At 37.9% G+C, this 21,799-nt stretch overlaps 2 protein-coding genes and 1 long non-coding RNA gene across 3 annotated transcripts in view; 1 reads left to right on the forward strand and 2 right to left on the reverse strand.

Annotated features, from left to right (window-relative positions):
- ppp3r1a (protein phosphatase 3, regulatory subunit B, alpha a) overlaps window positions 1–12,217 on the reverse strand; it is a 32,200-nt gene extending 19,983 nt beyond the window's left edge. Inside the window, exons 1-2 of the mRNA XM_007551092.2 lie at window positions 11,930–12,217; window positions 1,600–1,639 (exon numbers count right to left, since the gene is read on the reverse strand). Coding sequence (XP_007551154.1) covers window positions 1,600–1,639; window positions 11,930–11,932 — 43 coding nt within the window. The 5' untranslated portion in view covers window positions 11,933–12,217. The remainder of the gene's footprint in view (window positions 1–1,599; window positions 1,640–11,929) is intronic.
- A 1,791-nt stretch (window positions 12,218–14,008) lies between these two features.
- LOC107836123 (uncharacterized) lies at window positions 14,009–16,362 on the forward strand. Its single transcript, XR_001661974.1, has 2 exons — window positions 14,009–14,872; window positions 15,098–16,362. It is a non-coding gene; the product is annotated as an uncharacterized LOC107836123 (long non-coding RNA).
- A 247-nt stretch (window positions 16,363–16,609) lies between these two features.
- On the reverse strand, window positions 16,610–20,121 carry LOC103137379 (CB1 cannabinoid receptor-interacting protein 1). Its single transcript, XM_007551093.2, has 3 exons — window positions 19,694–20,121; window positions 17,781–17,925; window positions 16,610–17,344 (listed from the first exon to the last, which is right to left on the reverse strand). Exons 1-3 carry the CDS (start codon window positions 19,870–19,872, stop codon window positions 17,180–17,182), a joined length of 489 nt encoding a protein of 162 aa, XP_007551155.1. The 5' UTR covers window positions 19,873–20,121; the 3' UTR covers window positions 16,610–17,179.
- Window positions 20,122–21,799: the final 1,678 nt, after the last annotated feature.

The raw sequence follows: 21,799 nt of genomic DNA on the forward strand, positions 1-21,799 counted from the left end.
TCAAACCCATGTGCAAATTCAATATTGGACAATAAGCAAATTACCCAAGAAAAAAAAGAAAGAAAAGCAAATAGAAGGATTTTATCCATACTCAGCACTAAATTATATTTTCCAACAGCCTCAAAATTATTCAACTCCCTGAGCAGATTTCCTTGTAAGAGCACAAAATTACAAATGAATTGTTCCAGCGCTGTTTGAAGAAAGACTCTTGACTGCAACATTTCACTGCATGTTAGGAATATGGTCGAAAAATTGTCCAAGAAGTTCAGTACGCCATTAAATTGCCAAAACAAGGAAAAATGATTCAAAAAGTCCCTGAAAATCCCCTAAAATTTTACCTGGAAGTGGCAGAAAGAGGAAGAGGAGGTGGATAGTTGAAACACTGACTTATTAGTTCTGTAGCAAGACTTAATACCTGCAGTGAAGCATGGTGATGGCTCAGTGACGCTCTGTGGCTGCTTTGGAGAATTTAAGTGAATGGTAGATGTTTGCTCATGGGTGAGGCGCAAAAACCCAGAACTTAACATTGTCATCATGAAGGGATTGAATAGTTTCAATTTAGAAAACTCTTCCTGATTGATTGATTGATTGATTACAAACAATAATAAATCAATTAATGTTGATTTATTGCCAACTATACCAATTCCATTACCAGAAATCGGTATAATTAGTCAATTGTAGACTTAGAAGGTAAAGGTTTAACAAAATAATAAATGTATTTCATAATTTTCTCAACTTTACTCAACAATTTTGTGCTTCAATATATTAAAACACACAAAAGTAAAACAACACCGTTTGCTTTCAACATGGTGGCAAAATGCACATCATCATCTGGATCCATGATGATCAACAGTAAAACAATATTACATTAGCTTGTGTGCTCTGCAGATACTGAGCAAAGTGTCAGTCTGCTGTGTGAAGTTACATAACAACTGGAGTAGGCAAAGACAGGAAGGGTGCCTTCCACATCTAAACCAAAAGAGATTTAACATGATGGAAAATTTCAGTACTAATTCATATCTGAGGGTTGATTTGTTTTTCTTTTTTTTTTTTTTTTAAACCATGATATTTTTGAAGAAATTAACATTTACTGAATAGACTATTCTAAAAGAAAACTAAGCTAGTAAAATGCTACTAAAGTTAATCACAGTTATACAGGTCATAAGGTCACGAAATGCACACACACAAAGAACTGCTTGTACTGTAATAAACATCAGCTCATTCTTTAAACACCCTGCATTCAGGCTTCGCTAATAATACACAAGGTGACACAGACGCATCGATGTGGGTATTTGGGCAGATGTCAATATCTGATATTAATAATATTGTTATGTTGACCATGATACAAATGTTAAGGTCAATCTGTCATGCAGAGGAACTGATGGCATAAAAAGTAAGCTGGTCAAGTAATGAAGGAACTGTAGTAAAACTAAATATATATGAATATATCAAGTATTCTTCATAAAAATATTCCCTTTGTCCCAGACAAACCAAAATATTTATATTCTTGTCAATCAGCCCTTCAGATAAAAACAATGGAAGCTGTAAATATTATTATAATTGATAAATCAAGCTGAGGCAAAGATTAAAAGTACTTACAGTGTGAGCACATCTCCAGGGGGTAACTGGCTTCATTTCCCTGAGAAATAAAGAAAGAAAAAGTTAGCCAAAATAATAATGAAAGTTAAGCTTATAGTTCAAACGGTACGCTTTCATTTTATACATTTCTTGCCTCTTCACTTGTTGTTCAAGATGCAAAAACCTCAGATTTAATTAAGGTGGTTAGACTGGCAGATGTTGAAGCAACCACATGCCCTGCTGATTTTACAGTTCATTTGGTAAACCCTGGTACACTGAACCATGCAACAAAAGGGGAACATTTGCTTCATACCAAAGATTGATGAACAGGCTGGTAATATTTCCTGTTAAAAAAAAAGATAGGGTATACAGTTCAACCCATTTTATTGATTTGGAACCTATATAATAGGTACAAACTAAAGTCAAACAATGGAGAGCAACGCTTTAAGTGGTGTGAAAAGTTATTTTTTCAGTTTCAGATAGTTTGCTTCTGCTCTAATTAGGTTCCCTGCGGGTGCTTTGTCCTCTTCACTTCACTATTTGAACCACAGAAACATGAAACTCTAATTTGAGTTAGTCACTTTATTAGTCACTTGGACAAAGAAATATAAACTTTACTTTTTAAATCAACAAATAATCACTGCAACAGCTTTATTATTCCCTAGCATCTGTGTGTAGTATTTCACTTTTTTTCTACATGCAAATGTACATTTTTGGTGCAATTGTGTGTCAGAAAAACATGATCACACACAGACGAGGCACATGCTTTTCATAAGAGTAGCATCAACAAGTCTGATGAGAATATAAATAATGTGTTTACCACACCGTCATCTTTACCCTGCAGTTTAATTCAATTAGCTCAATGAATGCGTCACTATTGACACATCCTATAGATATACTACACCAAGGTAATTGTGCCAGCTCAGTGCAACGTGAACTGGCAATGTCCCATTTCTGTAATAATGCTACACAACTGCCATCTGCTTTGGAATATTTTACATACAAGACGAGTGCTCAAACATTTTCTAACATCTATTTCATCCTTATGGGGTGGCTTAAGGCAAACTTTACAAGCATTTTGCTTTCAGAAAATACAGTTTTCAAATAGTTATGAAATTGTGAAAGTACAAAAACATCTTTGCCGTTTTACAACAAGTTTTGTCTGGAAAAAAACAAAACATTCGAAACCACAGCCACATAAAACATTATTAAATGTGTGTAGTTATTATTAAACATTAACTGTTAGTGATCATGTGTGCAATTTCTTACAAAAATTTTTAAAAAAAATTGCTAACAGTTCTGAATGTGTTTGTAAGATGGATACAGTACATTAATAGTAATAGCATTTTGTTGGAAAGCACTGCTGATAAGATTCTTTGTATTCAGACAGGTTCTAACAGGTTTGATGTGCTGAAAGGTGATCATTCCAGCCCTTTGGCATTTTGCACTGGAAACCTTAAAGACTTCTGCTACGCAGCGTTTGGTATCAATTAATCTGAAATGCCTTAATGTGTCTTTCAATACATTTCAACAAATTCAACTGCTTAAAACTGTCATGAGGACACCAGTGTCCCTGTGAACCCATTGACTTCCAGGTAGGTGTATTTGGGGTTACAGTTACAGGATTATATATTGATGGTTTTTCAAAGCCAAGTACTTATACTGTACCCAATCTTAAGGAGCAAGACCGAGTCTCTCGACAGAAATAACATTTTTGTGAAATTCTGGCTCATGTTCAACCTTCACATCAGCAGCATCCCCATTACATTCGACTGCAGTGTCAACTAAGGTGGTCGGATAATTGGCAGAGTGAGACCAAACACTTTTGTGTGGAAGCCAATGAGAAAAGCCTTTACTAAAGTGGTAGAATTGATGGGATGCATTCCCGAAGCCAAGTAAGAGATCCAACAGGCCAGGGAGCAATCGATCGCTCCTCCAAGGATTGCCAAAGCAAATTTCTATTTGCCAAATCTGCAACAAAGTTGAACGTTTCTATCAGTTAAGTCTAAAGAAGGACAACATTTTGTTTCAAGACATCAGTTCCCCATTCCAGCTGAACAGTCTTTTGAACGATTTTACTCAATGGTCCACAATCAAGTAACGTTTGAACCAACGTAAATGCCAAAGCAGTTCAAATTAACAAAAACAGAGTCAAAAAGTTGTCATATCAGCTTAACTCTGTGCTGTAACAAAGAGGAAGGGCTTGCCACACACAAGTTGAGGTATTTTAAGAGTGACAAGGAGAAAGAAGTGAGACGGGATTAACCAGGAGAGCGCCTTAGCATTTGACACCCTAAAGGGAGAGTGGAGTCAGCGCAGAGATCAATGGTTGACATGTACATGGTTTTTCTCTGAAACTGCTTCACATTGGCTGAGCACAGCCAGTTCAAGAGAGGGAAGTTTTGGAGTAGCTCGACTGGTGCTGCACAGCACTGCTAGTATCGCGTTTGGGTGTCTTTTTGTCGTCGCTGTCCTGTCATAGTGGCAATGTGATACTTTATTGATCTGAACAGGGAAAAGTCCTTAGGTTTGTTATTTTTCTCCCTGCTGCAGAGCTCAGTAAGCTACAATATGCTACATTTCTACAAGGACAACGGATGAACTCTTACAAGGGAAGAGCACCAAGAGTGATTCATTATACATCATGTAATTTTAATAAAGCTTTAATCATAAGCTAAAAAACACAGAGGTTAAATAAGCATTGGGTAGCTTGACTCTTAACTACAACCCAGACGTTCATTCTCGTTTAAATGCAAACTGCAGGGTCTCTGCAGGTAAAGAGACTTAGGGCAAAGGAGATTTGGTTTGAGGGATTACAGGTTTATTGACCAAGGCGTTAGTTCCTTTCTGTGGCCATCAAGGAGTAACTCTTGCTATGTCTTCCTGTGACAAACCATTTCATTGCACTTGATGCTCAGATGGGATAAAAGGCATAATAATAATTTTAAAAAAACAAACAAGAAAAAGCATGAATTTCTTCCCTGTATACATGGAGAGAAACAGCAGCAGGGAGGGATGGACTAGATTGCTCATCAATAATGCATGCTTCATTCAGAATCAATTAGACCAATGCGCACAAAACACGTTTTGCATAATGAAGAGTCTGGCAAAGTGGCTGGTTCAGTAGCAACACTGCAGCCGACCCAAAAACCCGGCTAATTATAGATCTGCAGGACTCGTAACATGAAAGGCTATTACAGTGCATGCGGCTGCAGAGCTGAAGTACTTTTCTGAACCTTTGTGTTCTCCTCTTTTTAAAAAAATAAAATAAAGAAAATTGGCAAATCAAAATAGCAGGAAATAAGTGACTACCAGCAAGTTGTTTCATCCTTTTAATAGATTGTGCTATAAAGATACAGAAGCATTAGTCATCAAATATTCCAATACTGTCAAAGAAATCAAACTGTTTACCCCAACTGGGGTCACGGTAAAATGAACTACAACATGAACGGGGGGATGCTTGATTTTGACCTCCCAGCAATTTTATTTGCTTCCCCCTTAAAGAACTGATATTATGGGTTGCATAAAATGTGTTTCCCTTAAGTTGTTTGCCCTAATAACTAAGACACGTTTACTTTGAAAGTACATTTATCTAATATTTTGCTCCATTACTTAATGTCCCTGCAAAAATGTCCAACTATAAATAGCACATAGACATGGATATTGTTGATCAAGTAGGATGTTAGAATGTGATAACCTCAGGTTGTAGCTCCACATCCCATCTTAAGATTTAACACTTCCAGGTCCTTGTGTAATAAAACTAAAAATGGTTAATGGCTGTGGAAAGGTACTTTTTTACTGTAAAAGTTAATGGAAAAAAACCTGGAAGTAAAAGAAAAAAATTGTACTTGTCAAAAACATGAATAAAATGCAGTAGATACACAAGCACAACGCTTAGAAATCATTGTACAATAAACAAGGAGAAAGTCATCAATTAGTCTCCTAATCTAATCGTTGGTGCTCTGTTTATTGGTTTGAATGGAATAAGACACACTGGGCAAGACCACACAATGCATCTCAACTGCGTTAGGAAAATGTTCCACTCCTGTCTCAGAAATCCGCCTCATTTACCTTTCTAAAGCGCTATTAAAGTACGATTACAATGTAGACGTGAGGGTTGCCAGTATACTTGTTTAGTCTGGCTCACAGTTTTCAAAGTTACACAAATGAAGCATTTATGGTCGAGTACCAGCCTGATACAATTACAGCACAGCCAAGGGAAACAAAGTCAGAGGCAATATGTTTGGGGAAACCCAACTTTTACATTTCTCTGTAATATTCCTGCACAATATTACGACACGATACCAACAAGTACTGTTTACCAACAAGTACGTACTGTAGGTCCTAATATGCAAGGCTGATATGTATACCATCTGTTTTGTACTCAAGTGAAGTAAATAAGTTCCGACTTAAAACCACAACATTCATGAGAGCTCAAATTGATTTGTTTAGAATTTTCTCCCGGCTCATTTCTCTCGATCAGGGATCACAGAACTACACGCCGCCCCCACACAACCATGTCTGAGAATATCAAGCTTACGGGAGAGCTTTATGATAGACTGAACCAGTTAAAGAGTCAGAGCAGATATGGGCTCTCTGCTTTTCTTTAAACAGAAGTTACTTTTACCGTTTTTCCTCTTTATACAGATGGGGGGACACAGAAAAACAAGCAGCAGGGAATTATAGCTGTTAGCCTGTCTAAATAAATGTTTAATCTCACAGGTTAGCAACATAACCAAGAACCTTTTCAGAAAGGTTTTTGGTTATATAAATTCTCCCCTCCGGTTCAGTTTCTGAGCCTGATGTGTGGATGTGTTTTCAGTGTTAAAGTCTCTCTGTTAGTGGATGTATGTGTAATTTCTCTGTGTTAAGCTCCAGCAGTTTTAGGAGAAAATATAAAAAAATAATTAGCACAATCTGAGCTGCCTGAAGGAACCCCAGCTCTCAACCGTTACTTGGCCTGACTCAAGCCTTTGTACAAAGAGTTTAAAGCCCTCATAATGCTGTCAACCAAACAACCAGCTGTCTCAGTCAAGTTACGCATCAGAGTATCAGAGGAAAACGGTATTTTTTAATCAAGAACTAGGTTAGAAGACAAACATTCTGATTAAAAGACTTATTAGATACTTGAGCACTTATGCTAGCATTTTGTTAAAGGATCATTTGTAAGTCCACATAACAGCTACTGATTTTAGAACGGGGCTCATTTCATTTCCCCTTCGAATAGTTTTGTTAGGGAATTTTTAAAAACATATTTAAGAAGGTATACCAGTTTAAAAGAAACCATATATACAGTAATTTATCTACTTTTGGTTTTAATGTTTATGTTGCACATCTTAATACAACAGACAACATATTTAGCAGGAAGTGAAAAATATAGCATTTCTTTGCTTCAGCAGATTGTTTAGGTAGTTTGTCCTCAGCAGGGGCAGCTAGAGATGCTAATTTGATCCAGTTAAAACCCATCAACCTTCCATAAGTTCTGCTTTTTGCCATTAGGCCTGTCATAATACACAACAAATAACTTAATCACATGATAAATTAATATTAATATAATTTATCTATTGTTTTTATTTCTCTCTCTCTACCAAAATCTGGAAGACAAAAGTCTTCAGTTTAATGATTTGGTCTCAACTAGCCCCCTTTTTTTGGAAGGACAGTTCCGTTTAGTCTTCATAATTCATTTTTTTGTTTGTTTCTGTTGTTTTCTTTATTTATTCTCAGATAATTAAAATGTCTTTGGTACCTATGTTAAATGTTCATTAGAATTTAAAGATTATTGATCTTTGAGAAAGTGCTTTTGCATTATTATGCCATTGCCGTTGTATCACTTGAAAATGGTGTCAAAGCAAGAATATCATCGTTTATTGCAATAACTTCTGGGACAATTTACTGTTATTGTGACAATTTATGTCACAATAACATATTTTGTAAAATGGGTTATTGTGACAGGCCTAGTTGCTGTCTGTAAAACTTGGACATGTCCTGCTGTAAACCAGACATAACGAAGACAGGCTGACCTCAACTAACCTGCTAAATGGTACTTGAAATATTTGCAAATAGTTGTTTACTGGTGACGTAGAGTTTCAGCCCGTGCCAGTGACGCCTGGCTCCAGCGCTGAAGGCTGCAGATGCGGAGCAGTCAGCGAGGACAGACAAATCCAGATTGAGTAGGCTGGCTGGGAAGAGCAGCGTGGATCACGTCGTGTTGATCATCACTTGTGCTGGAGTTTCTCTGTGGCTTTTATCTCTTTTACATTAGCTACAGCTAAATCCGTATGTGGGTGGCGCTTGATTGCTAGGCAGCATATGGTCCCCTTAGCATCAGATCATTCCACTACATGCTTTAGCAACTGCGAGGCTCTAGCTCCAGTCTAGCCTTGCAGCAGAGATAGATCCATCCAAGACAAACAATAAGATGGCTGAGCGATGTGCAAGCCTCAGCGTCTACCCTTAAATGTTAGTGCAGTAGAGCTAATAGAAGGGAAGTTTAGCTATTTTTATTGAACAATGACATTTTCAATACAAGGAAGCTCAAAAAGCAACAGCACCAAAAATTTATCACTGATTTACATGTAGTTCCTGACTGTATTATTTGATAAAAAAAAGGATCAAATTGAAATCTATTTATTTGACTTAGAAAGTGTTTGACTGGATTGAATTGAGTTTTTTGTAAGGTGTTTCGAGACGATATTTGTTGTGAATTGGCGCTGCATAAATGAACTGAAATGACTGAATGAATAAAATCTCCTTAAAGGGATTAAGTCAATATCCATTTGAATTTGGATTTTAATTTCTCCCAGTTTTTTTGACGTTTACACAGGCAAAAACTGGGTCGGTGTCATTTACAATTTAGAGAAAATAAAATATCTAAAGTAGCAATATTTAGATTTGGTAGTAAAGATTTGAAACAAGATTGTACAGAGAGAGGAGGACAGTTTTAAATGTACAGACTTTTAGATCGTGCAGTTTATGTAGCTCCTTCATGAATTTCTATTTTAGCTTGGTTAGAATCAATTTGTGTTTTTGTGTGCGAGTCTATATTTCATATTTTCTATAGATGTCTGAAGTGTTGCCCTTTTTTTTGTTCAGCTTCTGACCACAAGACAAGAATGGTTAAAAATTTGGCTGAAATTTTTTTTTGGAAATTGTCTGTTTTCCTTTTATCAAGGCAACAGTCCAAGCCTTTTTTATGTTTTGGATCTTTAATAATATACACAGTTTGTTTTTTGCTGAGCAGGTAAAACTAAAAACAAAGTAATTTTTGCATTTTTGTTTTGTTTGTTTGTTTAGTGAATTTTATGACCTGCCAGTAGTTAAAATTAGTCAATTTTAACTACTGATAAAAAGGATCAAAAAATATCACTGACAGTGTCTAAACCACCGTCAGTGGTTTAGACACCACTGACAGAAATAATGCATTGTGATACACAGATCTGACCTTCTTTTCATGGTGAAACGGTGACACATCTGACCTGTCAGGTGGAGATCAGACATGATTCTGTGACCTTATTCATGTTTTGAGCTTTTCCTTGTCCATGTTCATCTTTATTATAACGACCCACTCTCATTCTTCCTCAATGTTTTATACATTTATGCAGCCTAAACAAATATAGCTAGTTGTTATTTTGCTCAACAGCCTGTTAATCACTTGTTGGTTGTACCCTAATGTACATTTTGAAGCAAACTTCTGATTACATGTGTATGACAAGAGTTTCTTTAAAAGATCATAAGATCAATACACTGAAAAATATTTACCAACCAATGACATCTTAATATTTGCACAAAGTAATCCAATAACATGCAATGCAATTGCCAGCTCTCCCCTGTAGGTGAAATTCTGGGTCCAATGTTGCCCTTTGAGATCTCAAGATATAAAGGGCATTATAAATGAAATATATTATTATTATATCATTTATGACATAAAAAGAGTAAAGTGGAAATATTATTTAGATCACCTGCTGACGAATACACCAGCTGGAATTCATTACATTCAGCAGAATCACTTTTTAAATTATGTAGGACAATAATTTCATCTCGTCAGACGAACAACTCTAATGTTTGCATTAGTCACACCGGCATCTGCCACTAGCACTGGTGGATCTTAACGGAGCATCCAGGGTGTTCCCCAGCTGATTCACCTCTGAAAATAGCCTGCAAACCACACCTACCTGGCACACCAGGGATGATGTCATCTACAAATAACTGTCCATGCAAAACCTTATCTACAAACGGCAAAAACACGAAGTCTAGTTATTTATAACTGCGACGCGCCACAGGAAGTTGGTTGAACCGTATTGTCTCAATCATCTGCCAGCGAGTTAAATGCAGTCTGTTAAAAAAAACAGCAGAGCTCGTCCTCCACGGTAGAACTAGTTCCATGTGCGAGCACCTATAGATGCACTTTGGGGCCATGTGCCCACTTCAGGACGATTCAGACAGAATATGGCGACATTTTCTGTACCTTATTTCTCACCGTGAACAAACATGTAAAGACTAGCACTGAAGAGTCTGAAAGTCTTACCATGTTAGCTGCGGCTTACTGAAACCATTTCAGTTATGCCGGCTAATACAGCAGCAATAGTAAACAAATGAAATCTAACTCGGCTAACTAATCTAACAGACATTATTTCACTGTTTGTTTGTTTTTTTAGAATCTGAGCTACCTTGGGAGATCTTTTGTTTAAAATACCTAAAATCTCTGAAATCCAACCTGAATTGTTTTACACTAAACTGATATTCTATAAACACTTTGATTTCTGAAACGTTTTCCTCCATTTGTGATAAAATAGTGTAAAAATTATCCACTTAAACTTCAGCATTTTTGTAGCGTCAGTGTTTGACCCTCTGTGAAATGATCTACATGGCAGTTAAATGCAAAGATATGTAAAGTTTTATAAATAAAACTGTACAAATAAATTGTACTCGTCTTTTTTTGTTTTTACTTAACTGAGGTTGAAACTGTGTGGAAATAGTCCAGTTCAACTTCAGTGTTGTACTGTTCCCAAACAGTAAATGAGGGAATTTCAAGACTATATCATGAAAGCATTAAATAATACATCCCTAACTTTTGTGGGGGTTTTTTTTTATTAAACTGAAAAAATGCATACAAGTTCAAGTTTTTTTGACAGATTTACAGATCAAGTTCTTAGTTTTCAGGGTGAAAAGAATATGTGACTTTAGTATCTGGCATGCTGATCACAGATCAGAACTCATTCAAAGGTAAAATAAATAAATATATTGATTGGTGTGTTCCACAAAAAAATGAAAGCTATTGTAACTCCTCAACTTGGAAAAATAAAATACGAGAACAAGACGACATTGAAATTTGTCGCCATGTTCTTCAGCCATTTAAAAAGGTATCTCAAGAGGTTATTGGCACTATTCCCTGCATCTCAGCTGAACATATATGGATTGAGGCCTAGATGCTATTGTCTCAGGTTCTGGATGGTTGGACCTGCTGACCAAAACCTACCCTCCATCCCACAGAACCATGGAGCCATCTCCGCTGCCCTACATTAAATTGTTTTTTACCATTTCCTTTTTAATAGTCGACTTGCTAATTTAGCCGTTCACACTACAGTCATTGTCACGCTCTCTTTGGTATTTCACTGACTCCTTGTAGCATTGTTGTGCATGTATATATGCATTTTTTTTTTAATGCAGCATTAAAGTATCACCATGTTTATGATTATAATGCATTTTCAAATGATTGCCTGATGGTTACTACAGCAGGCGGTGTGTGGCAATGTAGCAATCCTATGGCCTGCTATGTCAGCTTCCCTAAAAATAAATCGTTGTAAATTGACTCTAAAAAGCCCCAACCTATTATTCAAAGCATATGCAGTAATATTATATAATGCAGCAGTTTCATATACAGCGTCGTGCTTCCTATATGGAAATAAAATGCGCTTTCTATTTAATGCACAGCACTGCCGCTACATGACTAGTCGGTGCATTTTCCTGCTCGGTGGGTAAAAGTGTGCCACAATTAACCGCAAACCCACATGCAATAAGCGGGTATTTATGTCACTAAAACTAATTTGCGAGGCCCTGGTTGCTAATAAGAGTGTGGGCTATGTCGAGAAAGGATGAGAAATATCTGGGCCACAAGCTGCAGGCTACTGTCAGCAGAGCCCTGGGGTATTGGAGCCAAAAGTGGGGAAGAAAAGCGTTTCCTCCTCGCAAAGCTCGACGTTTCTCGACCGTTCACTCAAAGCGAAATACTCATGGCGGAAAAGAAGCTGTGAAAACGCCACATTATTCGACACATTAGAGCACAGGCCTGCCAGCTGGTGTGTTTACCAGTCGGCGGAGGCTGAAAATAGGAGCCGTTGCTTCTGCTGCTTACCATCTTGCGGGTCGGATGATGAAATCCAGGCGATGAGAACGGAAAAGAGGTGAAACAGGAAGAGTCAGCGGGCCGCCGAGCTGAGCGGAACGATACAAAAAAAAAAACCCAACACGGTAGTAGTGCCTCTTCAGAGGTCTGGTCCTGGATTTGTACCCAGCTTTCAGACTCTCCTCGCCGTCTCTCTCAGTAACCGAGGCTTTCACTGCAGTGGCGAAGGGAGTGAGAGCCGCTGGGAGGGGACAGTAAGCGGAGGAGGAGGTTCGGTTTGACAAGCAGGCGGTGGCGGAGGGGCGGAGGGAGAGTGAGAAGGGGGGAGGTGCGGCAGTACTGTACATCCGGGTACTACAAGTTGCATGTTTTTTTTATTTTATGTCCTACACACAAAGCAGCTTTGTTCATGGGCTCCTCCTGGTGGTGGAATCTCCACATTGCAGGGAGATATTTTCCCCAAACTTTATCGCAAAACTAGAACACCCTGTAAAATACTATTTCTTGAAAATAACTTTTCATATGTTGGTTTCTAACCTTGTTTTTGTTTATTTCTGTAAAATAAAGTAATTTAAATAGGGAAACACAAAAATGAACCCTGTTTTAACCGTCAAAGTAAACAGTATTTAAAAAACAAAAGAAAGAAAAAAACAAACAGTATTCTGAGGAAAAAGTTACCCCCTAGTGCGCAGGGTGGCCTTGTCTTCTCTGAGATGAGCCTCGAGAAAATTTGTTCCACTTCTCACTTTCAAACCCTGAGTTGATTTACAGATGGCACATGGTTCACACCCAGCATATTGGTTAAAGTTTTCAACCCCCCAAAATAACTTAAAGTTACGAATGTCTGAACTTCCTAAGAGTGGGCTAATCTTTGGGGTCTGCACAAGCAAGCAGGGGTGCTTGTGCAGTAATCATTGCGAGAGAGTCATGCATTGGAATTCATATATTTATCACAGAGCAAGATATGCAATAAAAATGAAAAAGCTCACTCCAAAGAGTAAATTACAGAAATGAAACAGTCAAATTCTTGGACGTGGTAAGAAGCCAGAGTTTCCAGTAGCCCTCAATCCGGAGAGACTCATCAATTAATATTGTTTGAAAGGATTTTTATTCTTCATTTAAGAAGTCTAAAAAAGATTTTTATTGACTGAATCTCAATAGACAAAATAAATCATACTGTACAACAATATAAAATAATGACTGTGGTCTTTACAATCAATTATTTGGTAAAGTGTAAATGTCAAACAGGACTAGCTTTTGCTAAGGCCTTGTAAACTAAAAAGTAGCAGGTTGTCGCATTGTTGACAATCTCACTCTGGGAGGAATGAGTGTCTTCTGTTACCCAACAAACTGGTCACGGTTTTTGACCCAATATTTGGTTAAAACTACCCAAGTTCTTTCCCAGCAGGATAAATCCAGCCAAAGAAACAACCCAGCAGTTTTTGTTTGTTGTGTAGCATGCTTAGTTTTTGCCTCACATCTCATCAAACTTCTATTCCTCACTCTGAACGTGTGAGTCATTCAAGACAGGTGCAGTCATACAATCTGTGCTTTTTTGAACAGCCACAGAAGCGTTTAAAGTTGCAACGCACGAAATTCAATACATCAACCTTGAATTTTATAGGATTGCAAAGGACACACGGAGTGAAGCAAACAGTTGTAACACTTTAAGACATTAATATTTCTGAAGCATGTTAAATATGAATGCTAGGTCTTTGTCATGTAAAATACAGGACGCCATTTAATATACACATATAAGAACTTAACGTTTGTTTCTGGTATGAATAAGACGGACATTTCTCAGTAAATATAAAAAAAAATCTACAAGGAGCATCAAATTTGAAGACAAAATTTGGTCACTTTTCAGTTGCATTTAACATCAATGTCTATGTAATACCAAACAGCAGATTAGTGAGAATCAAATGTTTATTTACGACCTTCTGCTGACCACAGCCTAAAAGGAAATTTCAAATCATGTCCTGCTGAAAATTTCCTGCGTGAGTTGTGTATTCTTCCAGATGCTGAAAGTTTCATAGAAATGGTATTTAAAAGGATTATTAGAGCAATTAAACCATGTAAACCACTTACTGTGATTGAAAACAACTGACGCAAAAAATATATATTTCCTTTTTTAATATAATAACATTATAAACATCACTTCAACAACAGGAAGTTTCTTCTTAATATAAATCCCATCAGAACAGTATATTGCACGTGTCATTTTGTTGCCCTAATATTCTGCATAGATCAATTTAATTCAGAATTGAAAGTGTGTTCTGAAAAAATAAACAATTTGAAAAGAGTTAATGGTTCTCTGTACAAAAAAAAAAAATTTTCTTATATAATGTCACAAAAAATATAAAAGAAAAACAGTCAATAAACAGGTCACTAAAGGTCAAGGCTGGGAATATTCCAAATCCAACATTTTTTTCCCCCCTCTCCCTCATGAAGACCCAGCCAGGCCCTTTTAGAAGAGGTAGAGAACACAAACACACTAGAAACAAGAACTGCATCCAAAGATAAAACACCTACTTTTATAGTTGGATTTAATGTTCAAATAATGGTATTCAGCATAAGAAAGTCCCACATAGGTAAACATAGACTGCTTCAAAAAAAGATGCTTTTTAAGTCAGTCAGAACGCACCAAATGTTTAGTCATTTTAAAACTGTGTTAATAAAACTTGATCAATGGGTCAGCAATCAAGAATGCATAAACATGGCTCCAAAGATGGCATCACCACCCTGAGGGCATTTTAGATGAAACTTTACATGAGGGGTCTGTTCATCGACTCAAATGTTCGTCCATCGTCTTCCACTTCTTTAAGAATAAGGGTCACAAGGGAACCAGGTCCAGCAGTAAAAACCTGATATTACTCTCATCAGAAACATTCTCCAGTTTGTTCTGGCAACCTGGGGGCATTCCCAGTCCAGAAAGGACAAACAGTCCCCTTAGTGCAGGGGTCACCAACTCCAGTCCTCGAGGGCTACCATCCTGCAACTTTTAGATTCACCTCTGCTCCAAAATGTCTGAATTCCCTCACCCACCAGCATTCATTCCTCTCTGCAATGAGCTGGAAACGAGTAGTTTATTTGATCCAGGTGTGTTTGAGCAGAGACGGATCTAAAAGTTACAGGATGGTAGCCCCCGAGGACTGGAGTTGGTGACCCCTGCCTTAGTGGATTCTGAGTGTGCCTTGAAGTCTCCTACCAGTGGGACATGACCATTTATTCTCCAAATGAAGGTCCCTTGATCAGATCATCGAAGTTCAGGGTCAGAATGTTGATGGACTTGAAATAAGGAAATTCATTTTTGACTATTTTCTTACTGGAACATCAATTGCATTACTGCTGATAAGGCCCCAATCTATCCATCCATCTCCTGCTCCCTCCTACTATAACTTAGAAACAAGACTCCAAGACTCCATGATACTAGAACTTCTCCTTTGCAGGGCAGAGAGAGAACCTTGACCAAGAGCATTATTCCTCAACCCTGGTCCCTACAACCCACTGTCCTCCATGTTTTAGGCATTTCCCACAAGCAACTTAAACAAATGAGTTGTTAACAGGCTTTTCCAATCATCTGAATCATGTGGAGCAGATACACATCTAAAAGATGAAGGACAGTGAGCTGCAGGAACCAGGGTTAAGAATCACTGACCAACAGTAAGCAGATCATCATTTTCTAACTGAGAACCAGGGTCTCAAGCAAAAAGGAGCTGATTCTCATCCTGTCCACTTCACAATAACCCTCAAGTGAATGCCAAAAGTCATTGTTTGAAGACGTCAAAAGAACCACATTATCTGTGAAAATCAAAGATGAAACCCTGCAGTTTTGCAAACCACACATGTCCCTCTTGTCGACTCTGCATCCGGATTCTAGATAAGAGGCAGACCAGGCAAAATCCAACCACCACTGGGGTGTTTACGCAGTTCTTGCTTTGGCATCCTCTACCATCACCCTCCACAGAAAGAGACAGTTGATCGGAGTATCCAGTAAACTTTCTCAGGGAGACTTAGAGGTTGGATCCCTCTGAAGTCAGGAAATACTTTCAGATCCTCGTTCCAAAAAAATACTATACCCACTCAGTTTGCCACAGCCATAAGTCCTTTTTGAACCATTAGAAGAGGCATCTCCTTTATGTAACATCTACACCCTTCAGTTTATTGGTACAAATGTCCTAGACTCTATAGCACCCTGCTGCCAAAGAACCTTTTACATGCCAACCATTGCTGCCATACTGTTAGTATCCCCCCACCCCCCAAATTCTCACACATATTTTATGGCAGTGCTTTGCAGACAGCTGGGGGATGATTACTTGGGTGCCAGTTAAATAAAAACTAGCAAATACAGCAGGCATAAGGAAGGTGTGAAATTATGGATTTTAACAGTGCAGTTGTTTGACTTTTATGCTGGCTTTTGTTGCTTAATAGATATTTTAAAGCTAACAATGGATATGAAAAATGTGTATCAATAGCAATGTACACCATTTTAAGCTGCCCCAAATAATGTATGCCTTTGATTGAAAGGGATACATTATTATGCCTTTCAAAAATTTCAGACAAATTTTTTTTGGTAAACTTTTCAATAAAATCTCCATCAATTTCTCCTTCTCAGGGTTTTTCAAAAAGCTAGTGCTAATCTTAAGCACTAGCACTATGCTAATAGATCCTTGGGAATCATCTTATTGGTGCTTAAATACTAGATTATTTCTCCTGTATGTGACTAACTGTGTTGTCTTTGGTATCTTAGATTGAACTAAGCTTATGAATGGTTCTTTACGTTTCCTGTTGTATGAACAACACTGAATCAATGGAGACTTTGTGACCAAATATCATTACTCAGCGCTAAGTAACTTAAACAAATCAAATAAATCTCAAGAAATAAGAGACAGCTCAAGACTTTTCTCAGTACTGCATGTAGCTTAAAAATACATACATATCCACATAACCACATCGGTAGCACCATCTGTAAAACACAGACTCATCACACTCATCGTAAACACAGGTAATCTTACACAACTACACAGTACTGTTACACAAAAATGTATTTTTTCCACATTTGAGGGACAGAATACCAGAGTGTAAATGAAAAAAAAAACAACTTTCCAGTGAAGTTTATGTAGTCTTTTACATAAAATAGCAAGAGTATGGGTCTGTTTTGGTTGCAAAGAGCTTCACATTTTCTGACACTGACAGAAGGTTGAAGGAGGGAGGACTCGTTAACGCACGCACCCGCGTCTTTTGCGCCGCCTCTGGCCGTCAGACGAACATCTCTTTGTTGATCCACATGAGCGTGCGCGTGTCGTTGGGTTTGCATTCGTACTCAATGCTGTTAAAGCTGTTGCCCCACTGGCAGTGGTCCCTCTTGTTGTAGTTGTAGAATTTCACCTGCCACACGGTTTCAAAAGATCCAGCCTCTGTGAACTGAAAGCACAAACACACGTACGAGACATGCACACCTTACGGTCTGAGCATCATCGAATTTCTTGCTGTGAAAACGTGATTATTAATAAAGGAAACACCTCACGCACATCCAGTTATATAGTACATTTTGTGGAAAAGCCTTTAAATGTGAAAAGAAAGAGGAACATATTGCTAGGACAGATGGCTGCATCATTATAAACTTCTACAGAGCTTATGATACCACAGGATGAAGGTTAATGCGGAAATGCGGGAGCCGTTGCAAGTGTACTGTTTAAGTGTACTGATTTATGTTATATTTTATGACTGCTCTAATTTGAATTTTGAAGAGAATACAGACACAAATATCAGATCAGTTGTGTCACTGACGATAGTGGAAAAAGCCGATCGACCCACACACTGGGTTCATACTCGTCAGACGTGTGCAGTACACCCATACCTGTATATTGATTTGAACTGGCTGCCTTTCGCCACTCTTTGTGTGTGCCACCCCCTCAGTATCATACTGACCGGTGTAAACCACAGACTGGGGGTCTTTGGATTGTTGCTCCAAGGGAAAGGTCACTCCACCCACACTCATGGAGCTGCAGGCAGAAACACAGCAAAACATACTGAAGACATATGCAGAACCTTGCAAAAATATTCATTTTGCCACGTTGCTGCTACAACTATTTTTGTGACTAACCAGCACAAAGTGGAACAATTCTTCTGAAACAGCTCAAGCTCGGGCAAATTGGATAGAGAGCATCTTTGAGCATTAACTTTCCTTTTTTTTTTTTTACCAAAGATTCTCAATTCTATGTTTTGACTAGGCCGTTCTAAGACATGGGCATGGCTTGTTTAAACCATTTCAAGAGCTACTATCTTGGGACTTTCATATGCATGTTACACTGCAAAAACACAAAATCTTACCAAGTACTTTTGGTCTAATTTCTAGTGGAAATGTCTTATCACACTTGAAATAAGACAAAACTAACTTTAAAGGAAAACACAGGAGCTTATTTTAAGTTAATAATTCCTTAATACAGGTATTAAAGTACTAGTTCCACTGGCAGATTATTTCACTTAATATGCAGGGAAAAATGTCTTATCAAAAGTGACATAATCTGCCAGTGGAACTTAAAAAAAAAAAAAAAAAAACAATATTAAGCTCCGATGCCTTGCTAAAAAGTTGCTTGTAAGTTAGCTTTGTCTTATTTCAAGTGTACTAAGATATTTGGACGAGAAACTAGACCAAAACTACTTGTTAAAATTTTGTGTTTTGCAGTGTAGTTCTCAGATGCAACTGATCGCATTGAAAGATAAGAACTGAAGAGTCTTTAATTAATAAAAAATGATTTCTCATTCATTCAACTATTTTGCTACAATGCGTAACATACAATCCCTATTAAATGTATTGTAGTTTGCATATTCATTAAAATATAAAAAGCTTCAAATCGCGTGAGTACTCTTTCCAAGCAGCTGGACATCGTTGACAGATTTTTTGCTACCGCCCCACTGACAAATCAGGTTTGAGCTGCAGGCTCCCCCAGCTGTGCTCTGTGCCCCACATTCAGCTGAGCAGCTCTTCTGCATCATCCCATGTGTGACCTACATTCACATAATTCTTATTGAGGAGCATGCTCAGGGATGTTTTACAGAATTACGGCCAAACATCCGTCTCTAATCCGTGTTTGGAGATGGCAGTACAACTGTTCTGATTACATAACCAGGAGTCCAAATCACTAGAGCCCGGTGACACAACACCACAAAGGCCCGCATCCCAGAGTAATCCTTGGTGGATTTGACGTGGAACCAGGAGGTGTTTGTGTTGCGTTCACGTGCCGCACGTAGAGTCAGCTTTAAACTTGCATCGATGACCTGTGGAGCCCTCAAGACCAAAAATGTTGGATCAATTAAAAATAATAATAATAATAATAATTGCAAAAACCCATGCACACCAAAAAAAAGAGCTGATCAGTCTGTATCAGCAAGAAGCAATAATAATAATAAAACAATTTATTTTTTTAAACTACTTTTTTTATATAATAAAAATGCACAATTTCCATTGTCCGATGGTCAAACAGAAAGTACTCAGAAAATGTAGTGCATATGTTCGCAGCGTTTTTATGAAGAAATATCTAATGGAAAAAGTCACTAATCTGAGTTGAAAATATTCTTAAATGTATTTATTTTAAAAAGAAAATGCAGCAGCAACCTCACAGAAAATATTCAAATACTAAGCTCTAAATTTTCGCTCTATAAAAAGAAAATTAGAATTTGATACCTGTTGGTTTTGCCTCCCAGCTTCACCGGATTTGCCCCCTTTTTTCCCTCCTAGACCAGATAAGGATAATCCACGTGAATACCTACGTGGCCTGGACCGCTCCCGGCTTCACCACCACTTCGATCTTGTACTTGGAGCCGGTCAGCAGCTTGATGGTCCGCGTCTGTCCGAACCGAGCTCCGTCCGACTTGAAGAACACCGCGCTGTTGTTCGGAAGCATCTTCAGGGAAATCCCGATTTTGACGATCTGGGGAACGTCGGCCATGTTTCCATGCAGCCGGAGAGGACACCTTGATGCGGGCTGTGATTTTAGCGCAGGCGGAAAGAGTCAGGGTGCGCCTCAAGTGTCGCGATCAGTTGGCGGAGGTGCCGACCGAGAAGCTCGTCGGGCGATAAAGCGCGGCGGCACATTTCCGCCTCTCTCCCTCTCTGCGCGCGCGACGCCGCGTAATCCACTCCAACCCACAGCACGAGCCTAATCCCAACCCCAACCACTGCTCTCCTTTTATAATAATAATAATAATAATAATAATAATAAAAACCTCTCCCTCTCTCTCACAAAACACACTCCCCCACTATATGCTACGGCGCCCACTTCTCTCACTCCTCGCGCGTGTCTTTGCTGGACAGCTGTCCTTGGTGCTGAATTTGTGTCCGTGGTGTCTAGAAACACTCATGGAAGACACAATTAAAACGAATGCATTGTATCGGTTACAAATACAATTTATATTCATGTAAACATGGCTACAACAACAAAAGTACGTTTTTTTTTCTTTTTCGTAATTGCTTTTAGCTATCTGTAAAGATGAATAGTCTATATATGCTGATAGGTTGATAGCCAAAAGCTTATATATTTAATCGTAGTGATAACAGAATCTAGGTTTCACAATCTAACTTAAAGATTCCAAACAACTTTTTTATATTAAAATAGATATTGAGACAAAATATTATAATAATAACCAGAACTGCAAGGGACTCTTTGGACCTTCTACAATGACTCTTATTAACTTTGGCTAAACATTAAAAGGAACAAATTAAAACAAAGAGAGAGACTAAGGACAAAGGAACACTGAATAAAATAAGAATTTTATTCGGCTGTCCTGAGAGCAAAATAGCTCTTTGAGTTGTAAAGGTGGCAGACCCCCATCCTAGGTTCTGCTGGATCGCTGTAATGCGATTATTTTACCACTAGAGGTCAGGCTTGTACCACAGCGAGAAAGGGGTTTTTAAACGAAAGAGACGGGGTGAAGATCGAATATTCGAATATTCATGCAAAAAGAAATGTGCAATAAAGTTGAAGGAATTTATGCAATCAGTTGTTGGACCTAATACTGTGGGATGTAAAAAAAGAAAACATAAATAAATAAACTGCTATAACTACTACTACTACTACTACTACTACTACTACTACTACTACTAATAATAATAATAATAATAATAATTTGTAAACACCAATACTGGAGTCATCAATAAATTTGCAGAGATTATGCTGTGAATACATCAGATTTCATTTGTAAATAATAAAAATGTTATTAGGTTGGAGAAGTTGTTCAATACTCAGATGTTTAAATGGCAGGTCAAAGTAGCACCTGCACTCTTGTATGAAACTATGTTGTTGCCAAAGAGGCTTTCTGCAGAATGCTGCCATCTGGGATCACACAAAGCCTATGCTCACTTTTCACGCCATGTTAACACCTAAAACACTTAAACCTCACTCAAGCACTAATTGACAGCTTCATTGATATGCCGCTTTTTTTTTTACCTTCACATTTCAACCACAAATATATGTTGATTAAATAGATAAATAACTTCCAGTTGCTTTTCAACCAAATGATGTTATCTTTTGCTTTTCTTTAGAGCCTGAACATCACTGGCATCATTTGACACAGAGGTTTCTTCAGATTCAAATAGAAGCTTTGCTCTCACCAACAGGATATTTAGATTCCAATGTTTTGTGTCAGAACGTAATTGCAAACTCGTTCCTCTTATTCATGCAATCACTGCACTGATCCTTTAATATTGTTAATACGATGGGAAATCTTGTTATCGAGGTAAATAAAGTTTTTGGCCTGAAAATTTTCAGTCACTTGTCAAATGTGACCTATCTATCTATCTATCTATCTATCTATCTATCTATCTATCTATCTATCTATCTATCTATCTATCTATCTATCTATCTATCTATCTATCTA

Source organism: Poecilia formosa, unplaced genomic scaffold (assembly GCF_000485575.1).
Source record: "Poecilia formosa unplaced genomic scaffold, Poecilia_formosa-5.1.2 Scaffold40, whole genome shotgun sequence".
NCBI lineage: Eukaryota > Metazoa > Chordata > Actinopteri > Cyprinodontiformes > Poeciliidae > Poecilia > Poecilia formosa.